The sequence below is a fragment of the Gnatocerus cornutus genome, chromosome 2 (assembly GCF_029298725.1).
Source record: "Gnatocerus cornutus isolate USDA-ARS CGAHR chromosome 2, icGnaCorn1.1, whole genome shotgun sequence".
NCBI classification, from domain to species: Eukaryota; Metazoa; Arthropoda; class Insecta; order Coleoptera; family Tenebrionidae; genus Gnatocerus; species Gnatocerus cornutus.
In genome coordinates this window covers 20,323,156-20,343,451 of record NC_142234.1, presented here as the reverse complement: position 1 = coordinate 20,343,451, position 20,296 = coordinate 20,323,156, and the positions used below count along the sequence as shown (strand labels likewise).

Genomic DNA, 20,296 nt, shown 5'->3' with positions numbered 1-20,296 from the left:
GTACGTATCTAAAAATTGCGTTGACAGAATTTGTTGTTGTCCATAATTTATGTATTAATAATAACTCAATTAACGCAAAGAGAAGAGAATTTAACAGATAAATCTAAACACTTAAAAAAATCACATTTTTTTTGGAAAATAGGTACTTGAGAATTTTCTAAAACCGAAGAGGAAAAAGTTGTTTATTTTATCGAGATCATCAGTTTAATTAAATTTACTCATTTCTGTTACACTCTGTATAAATTAATTTAAAAGTGTTACTAAAAGTGCGACGACAGTTCTCCAGAGTTATAAAATCCATTTTTAAATATTTTAGTAGGTAAACACATTAGAGAGAATACATAATCGTGCCAGCAGCCTTGTTAAAATATAATCAGCAAAAGCAAAGATTGCAAAGTGTGATGATAGTTTCATGCGTGTTTCAGTGAAGACTTTTTTATTTTCTTTGATAATTCCGGTTTTTAATTCCCCAGATTTATTAAATTTTGCTAATTCAATTCTTTAAACCTTTCAGACTATGATTTTCTCAGAATTGTGGATTCCTTCATCCTTCCTCATTTTTAATTCTTTTTTTACATTTTTTCGGTTTCCTGTATTTTTCAGCATTTTTGAAGTTTTTTATTTACTTTAGTCTTTGAGATTCTCACATATTCTTTAGAAAATTTGACATACTTTTATCTCTTAAATAATTTACTAGCTACTTGCTGCGGAGTAAAATTTTCTCAACTGCGCCACCTAAAATTGGTTTTAAGAATTTCGAAGCCTAAATAATACTTTTTGGCCGCTGCCTTTTTTTAACGTTTTTGGACACATAAATAGGCCGAAAAACAGTGTTTTGCGGTCTAGGCCTCTAAAAAAGAAACTAGATACCTATACATACATATTTTTTGTTTACCGATTGGTATCGTACTGTCATCAATTGGCATAAAAGTTTGCTGAAGTATTTTAAAAGAAATTAGAATGTTTTATTTTCAAAATAGTTACTAGAAAGCCAACCTTAAAGCGTAAAAGTCACTAGTTCAATTTTTTTTGAGTCGTTAAATTTTGTTGACCTAAAAAATAGAGTGGATTACACGTCCGAAAATGCTTTTGGAAGTCATCGTGTTCGCAATTTCACTCAGACTTCCAAAAGAGCATTTTCCGGCCTTGTGATCCAAATTACTATTTACTGATCCAATCCTGTTTACTGTTTACTGTTTACTATTTACTGATCCTGTTGATGCACGTAAAAAATGAGGTAACAAAAATTTACTTTTCTGAAATAATAGCTCTTTAAAAACAAAAAACTAAAACTTGATAAATTTCTGGCATGTTTAACCAACAAGTTGCCTTTTTAATTTTTTCGCGAAACATACATTATAAGTTTATAAAAAATTTATTTATATTATGCGTTTTTTCTGAAAAAAAAAATTGTTTCAATGTATAATTTTATTTATTTAATAACTTATTTTATGTACGTCAGTCTTTTTATTTTGTTTTTTTATATTTTATACGTATAAAAGACCTTTTTACATCTTTTGTAGTTAAAGTAAAAATTTCTAAAATTTGTGTCGTTTGCTCTACAATTTTGCAATTTGTTAGAGTTAATAAACGACTAAAAAATAGTGACTTCCCCAAATTTCATAACTGTGGCACTAAAATTACCAAAATTACGAATTTCAGGGGAGGACGTACGAACTTTTTGCTTAGTCTCAACAATAAAAATTGCTAAAATTTGTGTTTTTTGCTCTATAATTTTGCAAACTGGTAGAGTTATAATACACGACTTTAAAATAGTAACTTCCCCAAATTACATAACTGTGGCACTGAAATTACCAGAATTTTAGTGAAGGATGTGGGAACTTTTGCTTGGTTTCAAAAGTAAAAATTTCTAAAATTTTTCTTTTGCTTTACAACTTTCAATTTGTTAGAGTTAATACACGACTTAAAAATGCATTTTTCTGAGCAAAAAAGTTTAAATCTTTATAACTTTATTAATATTAATACATAATTTCAAAATAATATTTGGACACAGTTTTTCAGACCACTAAATCATTATTTTGAAGAAAAACCGCTTTGAAACTCGAAAAGTCAATTGGACTCAGTTGAGAAATGTTTTGGACAAAATTTCGCATTCGTTCAGAATTCTCTGAATTATTCGCGCCCAATTATTTAAAATTCCGAAGTAGCGTCACTTTAAGTAGCTAACTTAGATCCTCAAATTTTTCAACGATCCAAGTTCTGGAAATTCTGAAAAAACAAAACTTTAATTTGTACAAATTGAACTTTTCTAGTGTGAAATTAATCAAATTTCGCCGTCAAGACCGCGATCGCTAACTTTACGTCCTTTTCCCTCGATGAATATTTATATTTTATTTTAGTGAAAACGTTAAATCAGAATTTACTATATTGCGAATTGCAGTTATTCCCATGGCCATAAACATGCTCGAGAACTTAATTAGATTTTGCAGCTAGAAGAACAAACAGAATTCGATCGATCTACACCTTCACAATAAAACTAAATTCAAAGTTTGGTAATCTAATGCATCAAACTTTGAAGGAAATAAAATTTTATTTCATATGAACAAAACCGTAGTTCTTGAATTTAGAAAGAGAATAATTAAATAAGTTTTGTTATTATTTTCTGTAAACTTCAGTTTGGTTGTTTTAACTATGAAACGCGTATTAATATTTTATCAACACTTTTGAAATGTTGGCAACTTTGAAATAAAAGTCAACCCTTTGTATAGTCGATGGTGTCATGGCTCATGATTTTAAGAGTTCAGATTTAAGTACTTGCGCGAAAGTTTTCTTCTTTACTCATTTCTGAAGCGAAATTACCCGTCTCACTTATTAAATATGTCACCAAAACATTGTAGATTGCGTACATAATAATTCCATTATCTTTAGAGAACAACTCGGAGAAAGGGTCCAAAAGGCGCTACCCTCGAGAATACCTTAAAACAATTGCATATCTATATTTAGTAAAATGTTATCAAAACTTGTAATAATAGATCTCGTTTTGACAGGAAAATTCAATCTCTTTCTGGGTCGGGGGCAATAGACCTATTGACCATTATTCCCCCCGACTAATCGATTTTATGATTCCCATCATTAAATACGCCCGCTTAAATAAATTATAAGGGACACGTTATGCGATTCAATTTAATTTAAAATGAGTCGTAAAATAAGAATGTCACTTCAGATAAAGTGAGATGGCAAGACGCTGCGAGTATAAAACGGCTTAAAGTTACAAATCTTATTAACTTCAGTGTTCCAATCCATATCGATCTTTCCACCGTGTTGTGTTTTATTACCTCCGGCAGACAAATTTTATGCAAAATTTCGATAAGCCCAACTTCAACCGCAACACATGTGCCTCAGAATATATAGGATAACCAACTCATGCAAATAATTTTCATATTACTTACCTGCTCACCATTGTTTACTTTAATTAATTTCACATATTGCGTCACTTTGCTGGGGTGTTTTATTCGGAAACTGATGAGATTATTGTCTCATTATTGCTTTAAATTTGTCGAGAACACTGCGTCAGCGTCATTACCGACGTCAATAATTACTGGTGCTACAATAAGTGTGACGTAAACGTTGCGTTGAATTTTCAACGAAAGGACACGGGTTATCTAAATCAAATGCTAATAAAGTTTGTTCAATAAAACAGTTTTAATTTATATTTAATATGGAAATTTACGTTCGCTGGGTTATAATTATTTTTCGGAGTGCTTTCGGGTTTTTTTGCATAGCAAGTACGGGAATTTTAACTAAATTCAAATTATTGGATTAAACACTGAATTTTTGAATTGGTGGATGCGCCGCTTCTATTTTAATATTATTTGCAAATATGTACGGAGATTATAGTATGTACCTAATTTACAAAAGATAAATTCTTTTCCTAGAGTTTTCAAATCATATAGAAATATTTTACCTTACAACTTCGTATTGAAAGTGCATGAAATGTTAGAATGTACATATTTTATTCTATCTTTTGCTATTTGCTCGTATAAACTTTACAAAATAGAGAAAAATAATTATTTTATATCCAGGAATTTATAATAATTGCAGAAATTCTGGGCTTCTTTGCGTTTAAAAATTGTGATAGCAACAGCAGTAGAAAGTAAATTTTTCAATTCAATAGAATTAATACATGACTCAAAAATAGTAACTTTTCTAAATTTCGTAGCTGTAGCACTAAAATTACCCAAATTACGAATTTTTGTGACGGTAGTGGGAAGTTTTTGCTTAGTATAAAAAATAAAAATTTCTAAAATCTGTGTTTTTTGCTCTACAATTTTGCAATTTAATGGAGTTAATACACGACTCAAGAATAATAACTTCCCCAAATTTTGTAGTTGTAGCACTAAAATTACTAAAATTACAAATTTTAGTGGAGGATGTGGGAACTTTTCGCTTGGACTCAAAAATAAAAATTTATAAAATCTGTGTCCTTTGCTCTACAAGTTTGCAATTTGGTAGTGTTAATGCACGACTAAAAAATAGTAACTTCCACAAATTTCGTAGCTGTAGCACTAAAATTACCAAAATTACGAATTTTTGTGAAAGAATTCGAAACTTTTTGCTTGGTCTCAAAAATAAAAATTTCTAAAATCTGTGTCCTTTGATCTACAAGTTTGCAATTTGGTAGAGTTAATAATCGACTTAAAAATAGTAACTTCTTTAAATTTCGTAGCTATAGCACTAAAATTACCAAAATTACAAATTTTTGTTAAAGAAGTAGGAACTTTTTGCTTGGTCCCAAAAATAAAAATTTTTAAAATCTGTATTTTTTGCTCTACAATTTTGCAATTTGGTGAAGTTAATACACGACTTAAGAGTAGTAACTTCCCCAAATTTCGTAACTGTAGCACTAAAATTACTAATATTACGAATTTTAATGGACGCTGTGGAAACTTTTCGCTTGAACTCAAAAATAAAAATTTATAAAATCTGTGTTTTTTGCTCTACAATTTTGCAATTTAATGGAGTTAATACACGACTCAAGAATAGTAACTTTCCCAAATTTTGTAGTTGTAGCACTAAAATTACTAAAATTGCAAATTTTAGTGGAGGATGTGGGAACTTTTCGCTTGGACTTAAAAATAAAAATTTCTAAAATCTGTGTCCTTTGCTCAACAAGTTTGCAATTTGGTAGTGTTAATGCACGACTAAAAAATAGTAACTTTCTCAAATTTTGTAGCTGCAGCACTAAAATTACCAAAATTACGAATTTTTGTGAAAGAATTAGGAACTTTTTGCTTGGTCTCAAAAATAAAAATTTCTAAAATCTCTGTGTCCTTTGATCTACAAGTTTTGAATTTGGTAGAGTTAATACACGACTTAAAAATAGTAACTTCTTTAAATTTCGTAGCTATAGCACTAAAATTACCAAAATTACAAATTTTTGTGAAAGAAGTAGGAACTTTTTGTTTGTTCCCAAAAATAAGAATTTCTAAAATCTGTATTTTTTGCTCGACAATTTTGCAATTTGGTGAAGTTAATGCACGACTTAAGAGTAGTAACTTCCCTAAATTTCGTAGCTGTAGCACTAAAATTACTAATATTACGAATTTTAATGGAGGCTGTGGAAACTTTTCGCTTGGACTCAAAAATAAAATTTTTTAAAATCTGTGTCTTTTGCTCTACAAGTTTGCAATTTGGTAGAGTTAATACACGATTCGAAGATAGTAGCTTCCCCAAATTTCGTAGCTGTAGCACTAAAATTACCAAAATGACAAATTTTGGTGAAGGATGTGGGAACTTTTTGTTTTGTTTTGAAAATAACAATTTCTAAAATATCTCTAAATCCGGACCTGTTGGAGCAATAAGAACTTTTTTATCAAATTATTGTCTTTCAAATAATTTTTTGATGCGATTAATGCAACTTGAATTTTACACGTCAATAAAACGAAACGCTTTGTTTTAGTGCAATAAAAACTCTTAATTTTTTTATAGCATTTTTTCCAAGTGGATGGATCCACCGCAGCGAAATATTACAAAGATTTCACAATATCAGTGTTGCCTACACGAGATTTAAGAAGGAACGTTATTTTACTTATGGAGCCTCAAAATTAAATGCTTCCGCTCAAATATTAAATTCTTGAAAACTAAAATAAAATAAAAGCTTTCTATTGAATTCATAAAACCGAGGTGTATCTCTACAAAATGAAACAAATTTCCCAAGCGGAAATACTTTGCCGTATATCAATTTTCCTCTAGTTCAATTCGATGTTATAAACTTTTTAAAATAAGGGTTATTAAAAACGAAAAAAACTCCGGATAATCACCCACTATGGAACAATTAGCTTATCTGCAAGACCGTCATTATCTTTCGAGTTTTAGACAGATATAACCGTAAAATCATACTCGTTTCCTGGGGAATTTGGAGTTACGTTAGTAAAATGTTCCGGATCCGCAGCTTGTTGACCGTCATTGTTCACCGGAAATGGCCTCCGAATGGTGTTATGATTGCACTGTGTAATAGCCGTCATTATCACAACTGGTAGGTTAAAGTTTTGTTGGTTTTAGACGTGCCGTAGAAAAAGATGTTAATTAAACTAAAGTTGCTTTCATGGGCGACCTAACGGTTAAAATAGGTCGCTTGTAGGATTGGATTCTTGTTAAGATAACACCCTTTGATATTGCTAACACAATTAACAAATTTACAAAGAGGGTACTTGCAACGTCGGAACTAGATTTTCTGTGTAATTAGTTCGTTTGATGGTCTACTTTTTGGACGCGAGAACACAACCGTACAGATCGTCTTACACTAATCGGTCGAATATTATTATTAAAATTCAGACGCAAAGTTTGTAAAATTCTTGTTAATTTACCTGATAATTTAAGCATATCTTTAACGGGGCTCATCTCGGTAAGATTAATGGATTACTGTTGTCATTTTCAGTTACTCGCAAAGTCGGTAATCCTCTTAAACAGGACCTCTTTAAAACAAGAAGCTAACAACTATCGTCCTTCGTTTACATGTTTACAGAATCAGAAACTGCTGTCACTCACGCGGGCAAACAAATTTTCTGTGTAATTACGGACATTAATAATTTCAGCTGAAGTTGGGGTGGCGCATTCACCAATTTTGAACACCGAAATGTGTGTAATTCAATCATATGAATGCCAAAGTTTTGGTGGAAAGTTGCAATTTTTACATATTTCGCACTAATAATGAGAAGTTTAAATTCTCTCCGACAGCTCAACTAAGTTTGCAGCGAAGCAGTGTGTGCAGGAGATAATTTACAATCAATAAAGACGAACGAGCAGGAAATTTCTGTTTGTTTTCCAACCAGAGCATAAGAAAATAAAATATTGGATAACCCAAGATACAAAGCAAACGTTCCATGACTTTAAGGTATTTCGTTATTTTATTTGGTGTATCCAATTTCTAGAATATGAGCTAACACTGCGCTTGATGCGAAGATTCATAAGGATCAGGAGTAAGGCAGCTTTCAGTTCGAGAACTGAAAACACAATTATAGGAAACTTGCCAAATCCGAATAGCGGCTCGACTTCATGAATATTCACCGTCATTGCAAGTTTATGCGATTTTGGATAATTTCTATTAAAATTGCAACAAGATTTGCATTAAAATAGAATATTGTCATGTTTACGATGGCGGGGGCGTTCCGAACAAAACGTAATTACTTTCGCCAATAGCCGGAGAAAGATCGTAAAAACGACAACTTTCATTAAAAACCATCGCTTATAACGCCCTTGTACCGACGTATTTGTATGTCAACAGTGCGTATTAGCTTGAAAGCTGTTTAACGAATTCCACAAAAATTTATTTCGAAGAGAAATTTTATATAAATGCGTGCTTGTTATGCAAATTGGTTGATAAGAGTACCTATATATCTCGCTCCCCCTTGTGCAAAAACGTCGCTTGCACTTGTCTCTTCAAATTACCAACAGTTTAAAACAATTGTGTTGGAAACTTTTCCAACATTTTTTACGCAAATTTATTTCTACTCAAAGCTTTTGATTAATAATACATTACCCGCGCAACACACCTTGCAAAATATTTTTACTTAAACGTCGCGTTACATATTCATCTGATGTTGGTACGCTGTAATTAATATTAACGTTCTAAATGCACTACTCAGATGACTTATAGCTTGTCATATTTCATTTAGATGGAGAGACGGGGTGAATTACCAACCCTTTTTACCTGAATGAAGAGAATGTTTGCTCTTTATGCTCCGGTTTGATTGGGGATGCTTTCGAGAACTACCAATTTAGCGAAATATTTATAATACTTTAATTTAATTAAATCTGTCAGAACTAGAGTTTAAAATGCAGAAAACAAATCCGTAACTTCTTAAACTCGAGTTCATCGTAAACTCCCCCGCTTTTGTATGTGCCTGTCACGTTTTTGTTGCAACCGCTGCCATTCCTTCACTGTTCTTGCTTATCCAGTCTAGAGAAGTGTCTTCTCTATTAGGATTTCATTATGCAGGATTGATAAAAGTCGTGTCAAAGGAGATAAAATATGAAGAAACGTGAAAGTATTTCGTCTAGAATTTTCATATCGGAGCAGAGTTCATTAAAGATATTAAAACACAATTTCATCACTTCATATTGGCAATCAAAAAATAGTCATTTGTTCGCTTTAGAAATGATTGATTTGAATTTTAGTGCAATCATTTCACGTTTTGTACGGACTAATTTGCAATGATTTCGAATCAAAAACTATAAATTCCGAAGCTTCACTCGGATTTTCAGTGTTTTGAACTTCAACATCGCTTGTTATCCTATTTAGGTAATTGGACGGGATATTTTAGCATTTTATAAAAAAATTGCGCTGCAAGCAAAATGCAAACGTCCTGAGGTTAAATTGTGCGTTGGAGATATTCAGTAATGGGAAATCTCTTTCATCGTCCTGGTCATAAACCATCGGGCTATCTACACAAATGACATCAGACATTCCCGCTCCCCGTAATCATTTTACCTCGAAGGCAGAACTAGTCGGAATATTTACACTTCTCCGGGGTTCCACATCACGTTTATTTAGATCTTGAAGTGTAAATCCGACTGAAAAAAGGGTAATAAAAAATGTAATATCGCATTAAAGCATCTTAATAAAAAGAGGTTCACTCAATCGTAAAAATGATAAAGTAATAATAAGATTTTGATTTACACTTTACTCTGCGGGAAAAACTCTGTACATCCAAAGCTGCACGAAATAATTAGTACCTTGTAGAAGATAACGAAATTTTCGCCGAAAACAAAATCTCCCTTCACACTTAATTTAAAATGCGCTTCATACTGCGTATACTCCCTATTTTATATTCCGATTGAATTATTTCACGTCTGTTGAGCCTGCGACCGCATTTTAAACTTACTCACTATGTAAATTCACGGTGGACATGGTCAAATTAAATGCATTAACGTCCAACAAATTTCAGAAATATTTATCTGCATAATTAACAGAGTTGTGTACAGTCAATATCAGCCACCGCAAGGTGTTGCGGTTTTTCTTTATCGAACACGCCGGCGAAAACTTCCTGTTGTGACCGCTGCAATTAGTTTACTATTTTGGTGGCATTAGTGCGAAGACGACGCCAGAAATGGCCGTGGATAACGAAATTCAAGGGAGCAAAGACGAGAAAAATTCTCGCAATCGAGGTAGAAAGGGGTGAGTTGTGTTTTTGCGTGCTTACGAGAGTTTCTTGCAGAGGTGTCCATCGAAATCGAACGGGAGAAAATTCAGATTAACAACAACGAGGATGGGGACACGAAAATTGGTGAGCAGTTTTGCGTTGATTCGAATAAAAGTTGTTTTGTTTGCAAACAGGAATTCTGGGGGTGATTACATTTTTTAATTATGGTTTTTATGAAACAAATATGAAAATGTGATGCCAGATTAGGTTAATTAACAAAATGTAGAATAAGAAGGAATTTTTGTGAGAACAAGGGTGCATTTTCCTTATGACTTATTTTTCCATAATTCTGTTGTTATAACACCCAATTTCGCAATTTAGCCCAAATAGACACAAAAATTTCAAAAGCTCGGAATAATTCCCATAAGACGGATTTTTGTGTGGACGTTTATTTTATTGTGCCAAATAAAATGTCAAAAGTCCCCATTTATAGGTGTGTTGCTAAAAAAATTACGCGGTGGTAAATGTCAAAGAAAACTAATATTTGCAAATATCTTGCCACTGATGATTCCAATGGCAAAAATACTTATACACTTCTGTCATTTTGTCCATAAAGATTTGTTCAAATATTCGTTCGTCAAAAAATGCTGACGCGCGTTTCGATAGCAATGCTACCATCATCAGAGCGATGATTAAACTTTAACTAATACATATGACTAATAAAAATAATCAAATTTGCAAAACCAAATATTGTATGCAGCAAACACTGATAAGCTTCACAAACGAGTTATCTCGGTCTTTTTATTATGACGATAACAGCGCTCGTTTTCAGACGTGGATTCTTTCGAAGTCCAGGTGGATGCGGAAACCGCTGAAGATGTCGTAGATTCCACCGTCCCAAGCAAACAAACCAATTCTTACGCCGCTAAGAAAACCGTAGCTCAAGGTGACTAACAATACGAAAGTTTAGCAGTAAATTTTCAAAGCTTTATAACGGCTTTGTTCTAATTAATAAATGAAAGGAGCGAGTTGCAACAAATTACATTAAACAATTTGCTTTCAAGCTTTTACACCTTTTCTTGGATATTTATAATTCCATTTACACCACTTTTTTACACGTAGGCTATTGTTAATAAAAATTTTTTTAGGGATGATGGATATAGCTCTGATAACAGCAAACGCCAACCAGCTCCGGTACATAATTGAATATAACCGGAATAGTTCGACGTATTATTTAAATTTGGTTCTGATCGTTATTTCGCTGCTCCTCCAAATGGGGGTGGGAATTTCTCTCATCTTTAAGGGCAAATACGACTTGAAGGGTCAATCCAAGCATGCCAACGCGAAAAAAATTAACAATTACGTGGTCGTGGGGATTTTTCTTGTGACAATTATCAATGTTTTTATTGCGAGTTTTACCATAACGGGAAACTCTAATAAATAGCTTCTGTTTTCATCTTTTTGCTCCCTAACAATGCTCCTTTAATTTCTATCTTGAATTACCAAAGACAAGAAAAAGAGATGTGAACGTCGAAGAATTGTTTTCTTTGACATTTGTAATAATGTAATAAAATATTGAATATTGTTAACAAGTCATTGAACGTATTAAAAGCAACATGCATATTCGGCAAACGGATGGATCGAACGATGTGGTCTGATGTAAAGTCATCCATTGCTGATACGAGCCCATAGTTCGATTCCATGCCCATATATGGTAATAAAAGTAGCAACGATAGGTAATATATATAAGGAACTAATTATATTAAGAACAGAGAGTTTAAAGTATGGCAACTGATAGCCGACGTGTTAATAAGAGTGAATAAGCTCTGGTAGCAGAATAATTACAGTGTCTTTCCTATTCACTCCCAACATCACAAGTGCGAAGACGACGCCAGAAATGGCCGTGGATAAGAAAATTCAAGAGAGCAAAGACGAGCGAGGTAGAAAGGGGTGAACTCTGTTTTTGCGTGCTTACGAAGGTTTCTTGCAGAGGTGTCCTTCGAAATCGAACGGGAGAAAATTCAGATTAACAACAACGAGAATGGGGACATGAAAATTGGTGAGCAGTTTGCGTTGATTGGTATAAAAGTTGTTTTGTTTACAAACAGAAATTCGGGGGGTGATTACTTTTTTTAATTATGGTTTTTACGAAACAAATATGGAAATGTGATGCCAGATTAGGTTAATTAACAAAACGTAGAATAAGAAGGATTTTTTCTGAATACGAGGGTGCATTTTGTTCATGACTAATTTTTCCATAGTCCTGTTGTTATAACACCTAATTTCGCAATTTAGTCCAGGCAAATAAGACACAAAAATTTCAAAAGCTCGGAATAAATCCCATAAGGCTGATTTTTTGTGTGGACGTTTATTTTATTGTTCCATCCAAAATGTCAAAAGTTCTACACCTATCAAAGAGGACTTTTGACAATTTGTTTAGAACAATAAAATGAAGGTCCACACAAAAAATCTGCCTTATGCGAATTATTCCGAGGTTCATGTTTATTTTGTCAGGACTAAATTTCGATGCAATCCAACATTCTGTCAACAAAATTAGCGATAAACTGACGTTGACATTACCTGTTCCAAAAATTTACCTTTCGCTACTTATCTCTCACAGGCAGTTAATCGGATTGATTGACTGATCAAAAGCGGAACTAATTTACAATGTTTTCTCGATAATACATGCCAAATAAATTTAATTTTAAATTAAACACACGTTCCGATAAAACCACATCAGTGACCCTGTTCGGCACTGGTGCATTTTCATTCTAATTACGCCGTTATCTGAGTTTGCAGCTTCAAACATGTAATTTTACTATTTAATATCACTATTTAATTTATGCAAATTTGACATTCTGGCAATGGTACATTGTGCGATAAAACTATAACCAATACATATGGCTAATAAAAATAGTCCAAATTCGCGAAACCAAATATTGTATCTATCCAGCATGCACTACTGATAAGCTTTACAAACGAGTTATCTCGGCTTTTTTATTGTGACGATAACGGCGCTCGTTTTTAGACGTGGATTCTTTCGAAGTCCAGGTGGATGGAGAAACCGCTGAAGATGTCGTAGATTCCACCGTCCCAAGCAAACAAACCAATTCTTACGCCGCTAAGAAAACCGTAGCTCAAGGTGACTAACAATACGAAAGTTTAGCAGTAAATTTTCAAAGCTTTATAACGGCTTTGTTCTAATTAATAAATGAAAGGAGCGAGTTGCAACAAATTACATTAAACAATCTGCTTTCAAGCTTTTACACCCCTTCTTGGATATTTATAATTCCATTTACACCACTTTTCTGCACGTAGGCTATTATTAATGAAATCTTTTTTTAGGGATGATGGATATAGCTCTGATAACAGCAAACGCCAACCAGCTCCGGTACATAATTGAATATAACCGGAATAGTTCGACGTATTATTTAAATTTGGGTCTGATCGTTATTTCGCTGCTTTTGCAATTGGGGGTGGGAATTTCTCTAATCTTTAAGGGCAAATACGACTTGAAGGGCCAATCCAAGCACGCCAACGCGAAAAAAATCAACAATTACGTGGTCGTAGGGATTTTTCTTGTGACAGTTATCAATGTTTTCATCGCGAGTTTCACCATAATGGGCGACTCTAATAAATAGCTTCCGTTTTCACCTCTTTGCTCCTTAACAATACTCCTTTAATTTCCATCTTGAATTACCTAAAGACGAGAAAAAGAGATGTGAACGTCGAATGCATTTGCTCACATAAAAGGTAATCAATATAAAATGGAAGGAGCGAAACGGTTTTATTTGAAACCGTCCAGATTGAAACTAAGTGCCCCCCAGAGCTGGTCTCATCTCGTACCGTCTTCGAAACAATGGAAATAAATGATTCAGGAAAATGCGGACCCAAACTCTGTGTATTAACTTCTTGCCTTCTTTGACTTGAGTTTTCATTCTAAGTAGAACTTATTAAAAAGAAAATAACAAGTCAGCACTACACTGACACGAGGGAGATTTATCAAACGGTAAGTACACAACACAGATAAGTTGCGATAAATATTCTTGAGCTCGCAAGGGAGTTCCGAGCTGACAGAGAATAGTGGAGGCGGAATAAAGCGAGTTTCCTCATTATGTTCTATCAGTAATTATAGCTTCTCATTTGATACTTTTGAATGATATCGATTACAATGTCACCCTCTGTGTTGTCAGCGGAAACATTTAGTCCAGCCAAAATTGACACAAAAATTTCAAAAGCTCGGAATAATTCCCATAAGGACTGATTTTTTGTGTGGACGCTCATTTTGTTGTTCCAAACAAAATGTCAAAAGTCCCCATCGATAGATGTGCCTTTACCTATTTTAGATAAACTACTCAATTTTATATTTTTAAAGGGTAGTTAGAACACAAAAAATCGTTCTTCTGCGCATTATTCCGAGGTTCATGTTTATTTTGCCTGGACTAATAATAAATGTCGCCGGTGAAATTTGGAATATTCCGCCGCTTTGTCGTCATTTTTGGATAGTTTGCTGTAAATTCCCAACTTCGCGCAATACCGTAAACCCTTTTGCTTCGATTAAGTCTCCGCTATTCAAGTCCTTATCACCCAACTATCACCAAACTCCAAGGAGCATTTATAAAGCTCATTAAGGACCTGTAAGGATTTGCAACGTTATACCCATGACAACCCATACTAATCTCCCTTTTGACAGGCGTTCCCAAGTCGTGGTCACTTGTAAACTCCCCATTCATAATTATAGACTAATTAGAAAATATCCGAGCACAAACCAACGCCGAGATAATAAATTTCGTTTTAGCAAACTCCCGTGATTATTTTTCATTCCGTGCATGTGTTGAAGTGTAGTTTGCTATGTGGAGTGTTTTTAATTTGCTGCCGTCTAGTTTTTATTCGCGAGAACGTGTCTGGGGTCGGATATCAAGCGGATAAAATCACGGGGCGGTTATAATTATTGTGAACGAGTGTCAGTGAGACACGTTTTAATTTTAATTACGGACAAGTCGGGCGCGTTTACGCACAAAGCTCGGCGAAATTTAAAACAGCGCTGGGTATAATTCCATATTGCGGATTGGGTGGATGAATCCCACTTCTCAGATTAGCAGCGTCCATTTTAGCGACGTCGTCTGTCCCCGACAAATTTACTTTGATAACACAGAACACCTAAAGAGGATCGAATCGCCACTTTATCCGATTCCTTTCATCCTTTTGTTGTATTATTGCACGATCAGTAAGAGTAAATCACTATATTGAGAGAAAACACTTTCACTCCTAGCATTTCATATTTAAGGGGACTTTGAGAGCGATCTCTTGTTTTATTCTTTTTTGGCGGATGCGCCGGGTCACTCTTACGTTTCATTGAGCTAATTTCGGATTTTTGACGTATAACGCCCAAGCCATATAAGTTCAATAGACGAATAGCCGGAGAATATATGTCGTGACCTGTTAGGACAGTGATCAGTGACAAGCGTTTGCAAAACGGCCTTCGAGTTCGATTCTCAGAGGGATCAACACATTTTTCATCTGCTTTGAATGGAGGTGAACCCGAGAAAAAATCGAGAGCAACCGGCATGATGCGAAAATCCTCACAAAAAATTGAGGAAACTCATCACGTTTTGTTGAGGGGGGTTTTAATCCTTGCAACTGTCAGAGTAAAATCTGTGTCCAATAAGCAAATGTCTGAAGTTTTTTTTATAACCGAGAAATGAATTTCTGGTGATTGCCTCGTAAAATAAGAGTCCAGTTTAACCAGTAATAAACGAGCTGGAGGAAAAAACATAAAATGAATTTTTTATTAGCCACTGAAGTGCGTTTTTATAAAAAATATGTATCTGCCTGCACATCATCTTCAGGAAGTTTAATTCGTGGTTTTAATTTTTAACCAACCTCTTATTATTGTAAAGAACTTGCGATCGTTAAATAGCGTTACTGAATAATTAAAAACGTGGTAGAAACATACACTTCCCCAGAGAAGTGCTCCCGAACGTGTTGTAGAAATTTTTTAAAATTCCAGTAATTACGAGTAGAAATTTCTATATTTTAACAAGACTTTATTGATCATCAAAAATAACGTCTTCTTCTAACGGTAATCACAGTCTAAGCCACCACACACAGCCTCTGATATAAAGATAGGATGAAACAGAGTTACCTCAGGGACTCTTAAAATATTCTCTAGGTGCTGATTCAACCTTCCTAGACGACCGACTTCCCGGTTCAAACTTAACTGGATATAAGAAATTCATTTCTAAAAAACTGGGTCTCGGCCTCGGTTAACGCAACATTACCGAAGACCTCATTAGTCCGATCTGTTTATATTTTTATGAACAATAATATTGCTGGAACGTTTAACTCGCCGTTGTTTTTGTCCCATTTTTGTGATCACTGAACTGAGATTTTCATCCTTTTCGAGCAGTTCTTTGTTTTAGAAATCCGCTTTTCAGTTTGGCTTTGTTGCTAAGTTAAATATGTTACAGGCTGTATATGTATTTATAAACGAGGGAATTAATTTCCAGAAGTCGGTTATTTTTTTATTTTTCCTCATCTTTTATTTTAGATGAGCTTAACACAATATTTGCAAGTTAAAATCAACATTTGTAGAAGGTGCGTCAAGTTTGAGCATCATACATCGCAAAAAAATTCTAAACATATGTTATAATTTTGTGCTAATTCTGTGGTAATTTGTGCTGCAATTCTTAAATTTGGTGCTCTTTTCGTTTTCGAGTTATTTGAGAAACAAAAATGATGCTCAAACTTCACATTTTTTGGAATAACTCAAAAACGAAAAGAACACAGAATTTAGAAATTGCACCACTAATTAGCACAGAATTCGCACAAAATTGTGGCGCAACAATTAATCTGTTTCGCGATGCATGATGCTCAAATTTGCCGCTTTGTTCAAATTTGTTTTTTTTTAATGACTCAAGAACGAAAAGAGCACAAAATTGCAGGATTAATTAGAACAGACTTAGCAGAAATCTTGTCGCTGCTCAAATTTGTTATTTGGAATAACTCGAAAACAAAAAGAGCACTGATTTTAAGAATTGAATTACAAATTGGCACAGAATTAGCACGAAATTATGATATATGTTTAAACATTTTTTGCGATGTATGATGCTCAAACTATTTGTGTAAAATCTTCTAATTTGGTCTAAATTGGGAATGTCGCAATAATTTTATCTTCTCTTATTCCCACTACATGTCTCGCCCCGCCTCAAGGCCTTTGAAAATGTTTCGTTCTGTTTATTACTGATAAGATAAGCACATAAAAAACATTCAGGTATTGGTAGAGATAAGCAAAAAACACAGCGTCTCTTCACTCTTTTTTGCCAAAAATGGTTGTTTTTGTATACCGTAATTTTAAAATTATATAGTAAAGAAAAAATGAAAAAAGTGCTTTTTTTTTAGAATCAATATTTATAGACATCCAATAAACTTTAATTTAGTGGAGCATATCCACTTTATTTTTGCGTGGCAAGCAAAGTAAGTAGAGTCCCTTCAGAGTGCGTGATCGGTGCGTAAAAGTCATTTAAATCCTCGTATATCCATTAAAAACTCATACTCATGGAAATGAACCCTATAACCTTAATATTAGACACGTTTATGTACTTTATGAAGTCCTCGTTGCGAACACTTTCACTTGAGAATAACGGCAAGTCAGCGCGAACTCATTTAGGAAGTATGTATGTAATTACTTAAGCTATTATCTCGAAGAGTAAAATGCAATCTCGTTAATTTATTCCGAAAGCGTCACTACCTCCAAGTTATTTCCAGCCTCAAAGAAAACCTATATCTGCAAGCATATTATAAAACAGTCTATTATGTATACGCATAGCGGTCGGCAAAGCGGTAAAGTAGCATCTCCGCTTTGCGGAACCGGAACACACAACAAGATGTAACAAACCACAATGGTTAAAACAATCGACAAAGTCTACGGTTACATCTTGTAATCTTGTTAGTCCGTTGATATTAACTCGGTTGTTATTGTGCGAAATCCGGTTTTCCGGTGCGAATTTTTCCCAGACCGTGTACCCTTTTCGGTTTTCTGATTAAATTATTCTCTTTAAATATCCAAATTCGAGTACTCGCTCCATGTTACGCCATTAAGCTATATGTAAATTTCACTTTTGTTAACGAAGGGACCCTTTTAAAGAACCTAAAACAACATTTACTAAAACGGAAAATATATGATTTCATTGTTTGATGGCCTCTGAAATTACGGCGCTTCTCTTTGTACCAAACTCAATAATCGGATTCTAATTCTGTGTGCTTTCATGGCGAAATGTGTCGCTTTAACTGACTGAAAAATGGGTTTTTTACTACGTATCAAAGCTAACACACTAGCGCGTTATCTCACAGTTTTGTATTCTTATTCTTTATTAGTGCAGCTCCTTTATTGCAACGCGTAAATCCAAAAGCGCTCAATACTCCTCTCACGAGATTTATTTCATCAGATAAATTCTGAGGTTAAATTTTTCTTATGATCTTTGATGCTTTGACCCAGTGGTATTTCCGGAGTTTCCACGCTCCCGACTATATGCAGCAAATTCCACCAAACTTCCAAGAAATGGCAATTGCAGCGGTTTCCCTTGACCACATGATATATCAACTGTCCAAACTGTCCACAAAGAAAAACTTTCGGATACTCAAATTGCCCTAGCAATCTAGGCGCCAATTAAATGAAATTAAAATTTTTGGAACTGTGCACAGAGCGGTGTTTTATCTGAATGAATGCATGACATTGAGACCAAAACGCTGAACGCAATTACTGTATCAGCATTCAAGTTGGACTTGACTATTCATGACTATTATTTCATGTAAATTGCGCCATGTCTGTAAGCTGTTGGGCGAATATTAGCTATTCATTTAAGTCAATGCAGAGACGTCCAAAACTGATTGATTTAGACAAAAGGATAACCGCATTGCATCCATTTATCATTAAACGGACAAAAACTCGCCTCGCAATAATAATGTAAATCTAGCTACGAGGGCAATTTTCTAAAAATTTTGGCATAGACAGAGTGGTGTACTTAACTAAATTAATCTCCTGAAGAACGTCAGAAAAAGCCCTCCTCGTTCACATTTAGTAAATTGGAAATGAAGTATGCTTAACGTTATAAAATCAAGTCATTAAGAGAATCCTATTTCCAGTGATGGTCATCGAGAATGAGGGTCAAAAATTGGTGGGCAGAGACGTGGTAAACAGAGAACGGAAAGAAGGTTTTTTATGCTATTCAACGAACGAAAGAACCGCTTTCACAAGTCGAGTGCAAATTGAACTCTAAATCCCACGAGATTTCTTTGGTTTTCTTGTTATTATTTATCTAATTTACTGGTGTCTTCTATATCTGCAGAATGTCGGCTACGAAAATACGAATGAGAATTTTATTTGGGGGTAGATTTACTCTTTAATTTAATTTCATCGTCTCATACTTATTACATCTTCATGACGACGAATTTTCTTTTTGTTTCCAAAGTGCAGTCTCACAAGCGGGGTAATTTTTCTTCGAGACAAGTTCTAGCTATACTCATAAATATATGATTACTTGTAAGGTGCTTCAATGTACTCTCGCAAAGTCAGATTTTACAACTTCTGAAAGTCCATGCATGAAAAATAATGAAATCTAGCTGCGTCACTGAATGAAGTGTCTGCATGGTTTCCAGTTTCATAGTTTAATAATCCCATGCCAGTTTTATTGTTTGAGTTACAAATTAAGGACGTTGTTTAATTGACTATTGGCTTTTACGACGCCTCGATGGTGTTCCATCGTCTCTTTATGGGTTTGTTAGGTAAATTGCTCAAACCTAGACGACTCGTAAAAGAAGTTTATAAAATTATTCGCCCGGCGCATCCACCATTTTTCCATATTTTTTTTGTTTTTTTTAAATGTGTAGCAAATCTACCTTGGTGGCAATTATAGGACTACAAAGGTATAAAAAAATAGCACTTTCAGTGGAAGGAGGCCAACACACGTACGATGGAACTGAACCAGCGTGGAATATTAAGCAGGAATCTCCAAAATAAATCAATACATTAATACACAGTGCCAGTGAGAATTATTAAAGACCTTGGTATTCTCTGTTGTGTGTCGAAAACTACGTACACTGGTGCAAACTTGGTATTTGCATTTTTTTGTGTCCTCCTTAGAATAAGATTTTTCAAAATTTGTGGTAATTGCTCTATAAAATTATTTATTTTTTTTATATTTGGTTTACTGTATTTTTCGATCTAGTACTTGAAGCTTTAAGATTCTTTTAATTTTTACAAATTCTTTTACTCTTTAAATCCTTGAGATTTTTATTCCAATCTTTTAAAATTCAGAGTTCTTAGTTCATAAACTATTAGTTAAACAGAACTTCAGATCTTATTTTTTGCGGATTCTCAAAATTTCTGTTTCTAAATAGAATAGCAGAATTTTATCTGTTTATCAAAAACATGGTAAATCTTAGGAATTAAAGGAAAATTTAAAAATTCTGAATATTTTGAAAATTTTAAGCGAATTTTATAAGTTTCCAGCATTCAAAATTTTCAAATTTGAATTTTATTAAAAGATTACAATCAGTTCCTCAAACTGAATCAAAAATTTAAGGAATATAAAAAAATTAGTGTTTTAGAGTGATAATTACGAAACTTTTTTCACTGATTTTTTTCATAGACTAAAGGAAATCCCAAAATCGTAATTAAAAAGTAAAAAATCTTC

The 20,296-nt window shown here is 33.8% G+C and overlaps 1 protein-coding gene across 1 annotated transcript; it reads left to right on the top strand.

Annotated features, from left to right (window-relative positions):
• Window positions 1–9,488: 9,488 nt before the first annotated feature.
• Window positions 9,489–11,058, top strand: LOC148179913 (ninjurin-A-like). The gene is made up of 4 exons (XM_088030127.1): window positions 9,489–9,627; window positions 9,678–9,746; window positions 10,435–10,548; window positions 10,751–11,058. Exons 1-4 carry the CDS (start codon window positions 9,570–9,572, stop codon window positions 11,044–11,046), a joined length of 537 nt encoding a protein of 178 aa, XP_087886253.1. The 5' UTR covers window positions 9,489–9,569; the 3' UTR covers window positions 11,047–11,058.
• Window positions 11,059–20,296: the final 9,238 nt, after the last annotated feature.

Bases quoted from the DNA above. Each gene is read 5' to 3' on its own strand.
- LOC148179913 (XM_088030127.1), top strand. From the start codon at position 9,570: ATGGCCGTGGATAACGAAATTCAAGGGAGCAAAGACGAGAAAAATTCT. The intron at 9,628-9,677 runs GTAGAAAGGGGT...AGTTTCTTGCAG, and splicing joins GAAAAATTCTCGCAATCGAG to AGGTGTCCATCGAAATCGAA. The intron at 9,747-10,434 runs GTGAGCAGTTTT...GCTCGTTTTCAG, and splicing joins GGATGGGGACACGAAAATTG to ACGTGGATTCTTTCGAAGTC.